Here is an 11221-nt window from a genome sequence, read left to right as displayed (position 1 = left end):
ACTGCACCACCAGGGAAGCCCCATCCTCTAATTTAAAAAAAAATTATATACATAAAATTATTCAAGCTCCTTATAGTAAGTCACAACTCAGAAGATCAGATGTCAAATGCTTTTCTTATTTAGAGGAAATATTTTGCTGAAGGCAGTTGTATTGCTTTAAGGCCACCTGTTAGCTTTTGGATGAAACAGACAAAAGAGCCAAGTCAGTACCAAGCACTGGGGTCAGTGACATTTACAGGAAACACCAAGCACAGAGGCTAACACCCAGACAAAAGATTGTGTGTGCTGAGCCCATCACTACTGAGGGCAGAAGCAGTGGCTAGGCGAGCTGGTTCCTAGTTAGGCTACTCCTGTGTGAAAGGTAATAGCAGAATTTCATGTGCCCTGCATTGAGAAATCGAACGTACTGAGATTATATACAGCTCAAGAACAAAAGTCACATCTAAGAAATATCTAAGATATTCCAGTGTGGTATTCAGATATCTAAGACAATACCAAATGTGGATAGTTACAGTCTTGCATCTTTAGGGATGGTTTTTCATGGTCCCTAAGCCAGTGCTATTTTAGGGGGAGGCATACGGAAGTCCACTGGAGCACTCTTTGTAATTGCAGAGTTGGCAACAACAGAAGGCTCATCAGCAGAGGAACAGCTGAACAAATTATGGACATCCACGCGATAGGACTTTGTATCATTTAAAAGGTAGGTAGGTCTAAAGGTACTGGCCTGGAAAAATGGGACATATTAAGTGAAATGTCATGAAATACACTATAGAAAATAGAAACCAGTAAGTAAAGCATGACCCTAAAGCTGAGCATGTGTGTGGGTCTGTCTGTCTAAGGAAAACGTCAGAAACAACGTGAACTGTTAACAATGGTTAGTTACTTTAGAGGATTGCGGAAGGAAGGGTAAATTAGGTTGGGATGGTCTTACTTTGTACAGTTTTTTAAAGTAGTGAAGTTTTAATTTTTTGTGTTTTTTAGTATTTTATATATAAAAAACAAAACTGGTTAAAAAAAGAAAACCTCAGCATTTGGGTAAGTAGGTAAATAATGCCAAACACTGAGTGACCCATGGGCTCTACGTCACTCTTACTAGGTGTCACAAACCCCCGTTTTAGCCATGTGACATCTGGGCACATTATTAATCTCTGTCAATTGTTCTCATCCTATAAGACAGGGAGAATCCCTATTCTAACTCCCTCCTACAATTGTTAAACCAAGAAATTAAAATGTTGAGACAAAATCGCATGTGAAAGTACTTTATAAACTGAAGAGTAATGCAAGAATGTCAGGCTGCAGAAGTTATCTGTAAGCTAGAACAGGACTCAATTATATCTAATTCCTCTTTTAATACGAGGGCTCCCAGTTTTTGCTACACAGGTGTGTCTTCTCCAGTAAAAGCTTTCTGGCAGGCAGTGCCCACAGACTGTTCTGGCTCCAGTTCAAATGCCTCACGGGGGCGAGTGTAAGACGATCTGGCTGCGGAGCCTCCACTCTAAGCCGAAGATTCGTTTCTTCTTCTTCTCATGTACCCGATATTGTTATTCTTCCTGCTGTCTCCTGCTTCAGAGGGCAGAAACCTCCACATGATGGATGGAGTTGATCTTCTTACCCCTTTCATGCTGGGATATACAGTTAGGTATCACTGGGTTTTTCATTACAAGTTGTTTCTGACCATCCAAAAATTATCCAGGTGGCTGGCTGCTAACAGAACTCATGGCTCCACCCACTTCAACAATGGCTATCACATGACTCACCCTGATTTCAATCATAGCGAACTTGAAACTGGGGGAGAATGTCTCACTAACGGTAGTGGACCAGTAAGCCATCATGTGCAGACATGCCGATTCTAAAATTCATGCTTTTACCCTTTGTGTGCATCTGCTGGTGTTCGTATTAAAATACAACATGTTGCATTAATTTTTCACTCCCAGCTTTACTGAGGTGTAACCTACATTTTAACAACCTCCTTAATTAAGGTATAGATATTTCCATCACCCCAAAGAGTTTCCTCTTAACTCTCTGCAGTCAATTTCCCTTCCACAGGCTCTAGCCAGTCAATCAATTTGACTTTTCTAGAACTTCATATAAATGGAATCACTTGTAGTCTTGCATCTGGCTTCTTGGACTTAGTGTTTTGAGATTCATTCATGTTGTTCTGAGTATCAGTCTTTTTTTTTTGGCGGAGAAGCATTCCATAGTATAGATATACTATAATTTGTTTATCCATTCATCTGTTTGAATAACACTGCTGTGAACATTTGCATAAAAATCTTTGTATGGCCATATGAGTAGAATAAACCTAGGAGTAGAATGGCTAGATGGCAGATGTATGTTTCATGATTTAACATATTGCAAAACTATTTTCCAAAGTGGCCGTTATCCCTTTACATTCCCACCAGCCACACATGAAAGTTCCAGTCTTGCCAACACTTGGTATAGTCAGTCTTTTTTAATTTTAGCCATATTAATTCGTATTTATTTTTTTCTTTGCATTTCCCTGATGACTAATGATGTTGAGCATCTTTTCATGTGCTTATTTCATTTATCTTCTTTTGGGAAATGTCTGTTCACATCTTTTGTCCGTTTTTTAAAAACTGGGTTGTCTTAAGTTATAAGAAATCTATGAATGCTGGACACAAACCTTCTGACGAGCATTATTTTTAATGGGCGTATCTCACTTCATTACTGAAATGTAAGGATCAGCTTACAATGGGATTGGGAAGGAGGAGATGGCAGTCTGTACGTTCACAAATCTTGCTAAGCTGGACATTGCTGCCCTGATTCAAGGTAGTAATATTAGTATTAGGTGCAGCAAAAGCTCCATAAACAAAATTCTTGTCTATCCTTATTAGCTATTTCTACAGGGACTTACTTTGAAGTTGTTTTTACAGTTTACTGTGTTTCATATCATCTCAACAGTAACAGAACTTTTCTCAAACATTACACCCAGCTTTTTTCAATACATGGTACCTACTGGAGGATTCTAGATCAAAGTATTAAAGTAAATTAGGAGGTTAAGACAAGGCAGAAGCTTAGCTTCAGAGAAGGAGAGACCTAATACCTCTGTATAAAATAAGACAGAAACTAGTAGCTATATTAATTATTTAAAGCCATGGTTTTATAACACTGACAACAATAAAATGTATGGCCTAGGACAAAAATAAGTTCTTCATTGTTTCCTAATGTTCATAGTGCACTGGTACCAGTGTGTCCCTTTTAACTCTTCTAGCAGAATGAATCTGTGCTGTGTGTCCACAAACCCCATCTCTGAGTATCACAGAGTAGCCAATACTGATGCACCCTCAAATACTTTGAATATATGTGCATTTTTCTTTCACTTTAAGATGACTTCAAAGGCTGTAACTATTACACCATCACTAATTCTTAAAAGTTTTCTAAAAATGCTGTTATTGTTTCCCAGTGATGAACATGCATCAAACATAGAAAATAAGAACTAAAAATTCTTAGTTAATCTCGTACGTGTGCTCTAATCAGCTATCTCATTTCATCAGGGAAAAGAACAGGATTCTGTCCTGCAGACGTGATGGTGAGAGGCTCTGCTGTGTGGAGAGCTTCTCTGTTTCTCAGAACAGCTCCTGGCCCCCCACTGGGCTCTCACGTACAAGCTGGCCTGATGCGGGGATGGCAGTACCACCCACGGAGCCAGACACTGCTTTCTACTTTATTCAACATTCATGCACAAGCACAAGTGGACTGACTTACTGTGGGGACAACTAAAGGGCACCTAGGAGGAGAGAGGGACCTTCGGGGCGAGAACCACACAACAGAGACCCATCTTCACAAAAACGGCTCAATGTTGATTTCCACGCAGGAGCAGGGCATGGTCAGCTCGAATTTGGTGATAACATCAGGATGAAGGACCCCCAGCTTCCCGATGCTCTGACCCCGGGCAAAGATCTCAGCACATCGCCCGGGGAAGAATGCAGGGCCTGAAAAACAGGGAGAGAAAAATCAACGTTTCTCCTGGAAAAAATGTCAATAGACATTTAACATTGAAAGCTCACTAGTCTACTTTGAAAAATAACTATTCTTCTTTAAACCACTGGCCATGAAATAAGAGTGCTCCCTCACACTTTCTGGTCTTAAAAAGAAGCATTTGAGACAGCTAGTGGGAAGCAGCCGCATAGCACAGGGAGATCAGCTCGGTGCTTGTGACCACCTAGAGGGGTGAGATAAGGAGGGTGGGAGGGAGGGAGACGCAAGAGGGAAGAGATATGGGGCTATATGTATATGTATAACTGATTCACTTTGTTATAAAGCAAGAAACTAACACACCCTTGTAAAGCAATTATACTCCAATAAAGATGTTGAAAAAAAAGAAGCATTTTATAAGGAAAGAAAAGGTTAGGGGCAAATATGAAAATCAGGGCCCTGTGTTTTTTATCACAGCGGTCCAGGAAGGATGAAGAAAAGGAGGCTGAAGGAGCAGGGGTGGGAGAAGACTTGGGAAGTATGCAGATGTGGAACTGCTCTACAGAGGACAAAGGGAAAAATGAAATGTAAAACCAACGACTTTGCCTGGGAAGAACCTGTTTTGAAACAGGTTTTTCCATAGTAATACTTGCTGGATTAAAGCCTACACTGAATTCATGTACTATTCAAAACATCACTCTTTTCTACCTCATTCCATAGAGAAACGCGAGCTGCACTGTCATCGGCAGGCGTAGGCCTTGTACCAGAATGTGACCCACATTCCTGTGGGAAAGAGAACTTCCTAAGCAGTTCTGGCACATCTACTGTAAACCCGCAGCAGAGGCTAGCCCCAGAGCAAGGCTGGGTTGGCCTCTGATCTACTCAAGACAGGCAGAAGCTTCCCTCCCCATCTGGGTGCCAAGGCATGGCTATGGCTTACTAACCCAGTAACAGTTCTTGAGGTTTAAACAGCTAAAAACAAGCGAGCAGACAAACGTACAGGCCCACTGCAGAGTCACTAAGTTACCAGTGCCACAGGGACGCATCAACGCTCCATACTCCACTGAGGTTAACGCCAATGCTGACTCACTTCTCTCATCACCAACTTGTAAAGGGATTAGCTCCGCAGCTCCTGACTGATTCACCCAAAACATCTACTGGCATCAACTATAAAATGCCGAGCCACAAGCCTCCAGCCCGCCATTTCAGAGTGAGTGCGTTAGTTATGAAAGAGTAAACTTCTGAGTCTCTACTAATGGTTCCAAGGTCAGCATAAGGAAGAAACACAGAACTGTGTGTGTGTGTGTCCAAGGTCAGCATAAGGAAGAAACACAGAAGTGTGTGTGTGTGCGCGCGCGCTACCATTAAGTCAGCACCCGTCACACCACAGAGACACAGGACGACTATACAGAAGGATGTTTTCCTGAAAAATATTTTTAACTGTCATTCTTAAATAACCCCAAAGCAACCTGGTTGAATTATAAGGTGGCCTTGTTTCTCACATGCCCCCAAACTAAATAATTCTGCTTCACCATTAAAGCAAAAATTTCAGTGAACTGCATTTGAAGTTCATAATTGTTTGGCTACGTGCATTAATCCACACTTGGAGAGAGGGATCAAATAAAATAATACAGAAACCATACTGCATCGATAATGTACAGCCTAAGAGAGAGACAAATATTGCTAAATCTGACAAAGATGGCATGTTTTAATTCTGTCAAAATAAAAAACCTAACTTAAAAGATAAAACCAGGCCAAAAATAAAACACATAAGTTGTACTCCCTGGAGGTCCAGTGGTTAAGACTCCATGCTCCCAATGCAGGGGGCATGGGTTCAATGCCTGGTCGGGGAACTAAGATCCTGCATGCCATACAGTGTGGGCCCCCCCCAAAAAAAGACCACCCCCCTCTGCCACCAAATAAATATTCACATGACAAGTCTGTAAAAGTGTTGGTGGTAAGTGGTATAACCAAGAATCAGAGCTGAAAGGCCTGCCCCAAAGTCATTTATTCCATCACCCCTGGCACCCCTTATACAGAATTACATCTGAATAAACTACACTATCTGAAAAAGATACCAGATTATTTTTTTCTTTTTCCAGATTATTTTTAAAGGCCATTCAGAGAGGAAGTTTTCGAGAACTTCCCTGATAACCTTGCTATGTTTAAGAATCCTCACTGTACCCAAATCCTTCCTTTTTATCTATCTTCAAATTCCAATGTGATTGGATTCATTTTAACTGAAGCATAAAACCAAACTATTTGAGAATCTAAGCCAGATGCGCTAGCTCTGACAGTGTTAGCAAAATAAAGCCTAAGAGATAAGAACTTAGAATTTGTACGTCATAAAGCAACTTTCTGAATCAGAGCTTTTTAAGCAAAATTCAGTCACGTTCTTCTTCAGCTGGCAAGCATGATAAGCCAGCTGGACCTCTCTCTCTCCAGAAGTTTGCACCAAACTGCTGAAGCTCACTAACCAGCTAAATACTTGGTCAAACAAAAGAATATTCATATCATTAAATAGAATTTTCCCCCTTTCCGAAGAAAAGCAAAAAGAACTGAAATTCATATTATGCATTATTTAAAACACATCCAGGTGTGGGAACATTCTAAATGACACCTGTCAAAAGCTCTCAGCCCAGCACGGACCCGTCCCAGTCACTACAGCATCCTAAACTGTCCCGGGTCAGAGGCCCTCCCCACAGAGGAGCTGCTTCGCAGTGAAGCAGGCACCAAAGGGGTCCTCTGCCCTCTCATCCAAAGCTAACGCTCCCCTTCCCATCCACATGTGAAAATTAAGCCCAATAATGCGATTTCTGTATAAACTCCACTTTGCCGGAAACCGCACATTTTAACCGGTGATGACAATTTTAACTTTCTTGCCATTTTTCATTTCTACAGGGTCTTAAGATTTGCTGATTGATGCCTCTGTTGAGTTACAGCAAGGCTAAAGGTCTCTCCTTCAGACAAACTGAGAGGCACATAGAAGTGCCTTCAAGTCTGTAAGGGGCCCAGAGAGAAACTGTACCACCTGACTGATGTATGTGAACTAGAAATACCGAGAGACAATTTTAAGTTACTAGAACATAAGCATTTCTCAGTGCTTTTAAAAAATCTTTATGGTTCAAACCAAACTTTGCAGACAGAAGTGAATGGCTTCAAAGAAGGGCAGATGAAAAAGAGAATTGCTTCACTAACAAAAACAAGGGAACACACCCCACTAAGGCAGCAATTAGGCCCGAGTTCAAAGATGAGAGCATCTCCTCCATCAGCAGGAGGGGAGCTCAGCGGATCAATGTGCTCACAATGCTCTAGTTAGGACCAAGGCAACTTAAATCAGAGTCTTTCCAGAAGTAAAAGAAGTCACATCTGAATGGAACCTAAATATGGGTCTAGGCTTAGGAAAAATCAGACCTGGATGGTAGCCAGAGGCTACTTTGATCTCATTAGCAAACAAAAATATTTCTGGACAAGAGCAGCCTGCTGTGTCCAGAGTCATAAAGCTGCCAATTCAAGGGAAATCATGCTGCCTTGTGAGTGGGAATTCTGAAATTCAAATTCTACACAGTACCTTCCTTTTCTTTTAATCACCCATCTAGGCCCAAACAGAGTTCTGGTTTACTGTTGTACCAAGGTACATAAATACTACAATTTTCAACCTGTGCCCAAAACACTCTCCAGCAAAAAGCCTCTCGGCCCACTTTTCTATCTCGTTCCTTATACCGTTTAAACCCTCAGCTTTGCTGGTATCCATCACAGCAAAATGGCTTCGAACGGAAAACAGACTTGAGAAAAATAGTGTCCTCTGTTGAAGTACATGTGGAAACCCAGACAAAAGAAACATCAGTTAAGCACAAACAAGAATTTAATTTCCAGAACTTAGTGGGGTGTAAGTAAGTCCCTTAATTAAAGCTTTTGTAGCATCTCCTCAAGGTCTATAATTGTCTCTCTGTGCTCAAACGGCAGGACCACTTTGAGGACCTTGGGGGCAATTCTTGGGCCAGTAATCAGCACAGCACCCAGTCTTCAGCACATTTTCTGGCTAATTGACCTTCAAAGAGTTTGTGAGCTCCCTCTCTTGCTCGTTGCCAAACACCTTTCACAGTTTCTTTTTGCCCCCGTCTTTCTTTTGGAGTAATATTACAGGCCCAAAGTTCGGATAAGCTTTACACATAGAGTTATTCCTATAATTTTGTGAAGCATCGGAAGTAGAAGCTTAAGGCGGTAACTGAGCAGACCCTTAATCTGAAAGCTCCATGGTGTTATCAAGCATGAGGCTTAATTCCTTAATCTTTAATACCCCTGCCATTGGCTGTTTTCAACTAATGCATCTGGTATTTTATATAATCCATCTCTAAAAATCATCCACTCATACAATTTTACTTTTCCCTTTCTTCACATTACTAATACATACTTTGGGGTTCAAATCCACATACTGTAACTGCCTTCAATCTGGTACTTTATCAAATTTTCCATAATAAAAAGAACAAAATTAAAAGGAGGGTGGGGAACACTGGAAAAGGAATGTCAGTGTATCCCATACACCACAGCCAATAATAGAAGCGATCATCATGAGCTTTAATAAAAATAACCACACATAAGTCCCCAAATTCAGGGACAAAACACAAAATGCGGAATTATATAAATATAGTAAGCCACTGGGCCAACAGAATGTGTTTTAAATCTGTTCTAAATAACTGATGATGTATTATGGGGTGGGAGGAAGGAGTAATCACTTAATAGGCTGACTCTAGGGCTGGCATCTACCCAAACCCTATCCTTTCCTCCCCCGGGGCCCTAATTCTAATACAATTAGATACATATAAAATTATCCATTCCACCGTCCAGTAACCCATCCTAGGAAATCACACAAAGGGAAGAAAATAAAATAAAACCCAATGTTCCATTCTGGAGTGAAACTGACAGAGTAGGTGACTGGCCAAGAGTAGAATGGGGCTGCAATTATAATTTCCCACGCAGGACTTTCTTCTGGTCTCCTACCACTTTCTGAAAATGTAGTAACCATAACTAACTATGCCACCAGCACATCAACCTCACTTTCCTTTTCTAAATAATGTTAATTTAAAGGAAAAAACAAAACAAAACAAAATATAAGGCTTAAAAAAAAACCCCAAAAACCCGACCACACACTTATAACATGTGAGCAGGATATAATTCTTAAGGGTGGTTGTTCTCTAAGTTTTAGAACCAGGAGTTTTGGAGTGCCTCAGTGGAATGAGGGAGCACCCAGGGCGGAAAAGGCACAATGTAGATAAGACATGAACTTATAAAAAGAAAAGGTTTAGGAATATGAGGAGGAAAAATTGGCATAACTACCACGATATAAACACACACATTTTTTTCAGATCTTAGTACACTCCGGGTTGGAAGAGAAGTTCTCTGCAAAGACCATTTAATTTGTAAATGGAGACTGAATAATTTCCAACTGGTAATATAAAACACCCATTTCCCCCCAGATATATACAAGTCTTCACCTTATATCTGAAGTGAAATATTTATGGTACCTGAAGTCTTTAAAGAGAGGGGACCTAATCCCTTGAGTTTAATGGCTATCTTTCATCCCCTTCTGAAGATCAAAAGAAAGAAAAACCCCTTACACAACTTTACAGTGCTAATCCCAACACACCTGCAGACTTCGTTAACCCTTAACGCAGAGGCAAGTGGACGGGAGAGGAGCACTGGGCCCACCTACACCCACAACACGGACGCAGAGCGGGAGCCTGCGCTCACAGGAGGAAGCCCTTAGGATCTAGTTTAAAGTCTGATCTTAACTGTCTCTCATACACACATACTCATATTTCATAACCTGAAGAGGGTCAAGAATGTTAGGAGAGGGTCTTCCCTGGTGGCACAGTGGCTAAGAATCCGCCTGCCAATGCAGGGGACACGGGTTCGAGCCCTGGTCCGGGAAGATCCCACATGCCGTGGAGCAACTAAGCCCGTGCGCCACAACTACTGAGCCTGTGCTCTATAGCCCGCGAACCACAACTACTGAGCCCGCGCTCCTAGAGCCGGTGCTCCGCAACAAGAGAAGCCACCACAACGAGAAGCCTGCGCACCATAATGAAGAGTAGCCCCCGCTCACCGCCATTAGAGAAAGCCCACGCAGCAACAAAGACCCAACACGGCCCAAAATAAAAACAAATAAATTTATTAAAAAGAAGCAATATAAGCCCTGAAAATTTATATTAAAAAAAAAGTTAGGAGAACTTAAACGTGATACATCTAGTTGCAATTTTAAATCCGTCTCAATTTTAATTTGTGTAAAACCAAAGGATTTTTAACTCTAGGTTAACAAGTGCCCTGTCTATTGGCTTGTTTTGAAAATTCCTATTCCAAAACAGTGCCATCATATCCTACATTTGTCTGGCACTTGAATCATTTCCTCCCAAATTTTCACATTTCTTAAATGTTCATTGGACAGATACAGAATAACAACTCAAAAATAAAAGGTATGGACCATCATCCTGCCTTCCTGGGTCAATAAAATGGGTCTTTCCCAGTCTTTCATCTGATAAAAACCTTTAAAGGACAATTTCTCCAACCAAATATGAGCAAGGTATTATCAATACTTTCTCCACAGTTATAGTAAAATAATAAAACAACAACAATAGAGAGACTGTTCTAGGGCTAATTAAAGGAAAGAATGGAAATGTAGAGTGTTTGAGACTGCATCTGTAATTTCACAATTAGTTAACCTACTCAATTGAGACCTTTGGCCAGCATGGAATAAACATAACCTCAAACATGTCATTATCATAGATGTGCTGTAGTTTCAGAATTAAACTTCAGCAGACAAGTAGGGAGTGTAGAAGAATAACAGAATAATGAGATTGTGAAAACAAAGTACGCTGCTTTCTACTCATCTCCTTCCATCCCCAGTAAAGGGAGTGACTTGGTCCCAGTGCAGCCCTGGCCAAGCCCCAAGGACAGGCAAGTTACAGATGGAAAAAGTGAAGCACAAGGAGATTAGGGGACTTGCCCGAGGCAAGCAATAGCATAGGCCAGAGAGTGAACACCTCTGTGTGTGGCCCCAAGGCACGGAAGGCCTAGGGAATAGTGTTTTCAAACTTTTGGTCAAGCTGTCCATTTCATGTTTGCAAACCTCCTCTGGTTTAAAATTAAATAAACAAAACCTTTAAAAAAAAAAAAAAAAGACTGACAACCTCTAGCCTTAGGGCATAACCAAGTATGCTCTACAATATTGTTAACACACCATGATATAGACAAAACCTAGAGCTTTCCAGGGAAGACAGAACTACAT

General features: G+C 41.1%; 1 protein-coding gene across 3 annotated transcripts in view; it reads right to left on the bottom strand.

The window, feature by feature from the left end:
• Positions 1-2645: 2645 nt before the first annotated feature.
• FARSB (phenylalanyl-tRNA synthetase subunit beta) overlaps positions 2646-11221 on the bottom strand; it is a 67068-nt gene continuing 58492 nt past the window's right edge. For all 3 annotated transcript variants that reach the window (XM_019923505.3, XM_019923507.2, XM_019923508.2), the window contains one exon: positions 2646-3953. In XM_019923505.3, coding sequence (XP_019779064.1) covers positions 3802-3953 — 152 coding nt within the window. In that variant the 3' untranslated portion in view covers positions 2646-3801. The remainder of the gene's footprint in view (positions 3954-11221) is intronic.

This window comes from Tursiops truncatus, chromosome 7 (genome assembly GCF_011762595.2).
Source record: "Tursiops truncatus isolate mTurTru1 chromosome 7, mTurTru1.mat.Y, whole genome shotgun sequence".
Classification (NCBI taxonomy): Eukaryota; Metazoa; Chordata; class Mammalia; order Artiodactyla; family Delphinidae; genus Tursiops; species Tursiops truncatus.
The sequence above is the reverse complement of the archived record's forward strand: the minus strand, read 5'-3'. Positions and strand labels throughout refer to the sequence as shown.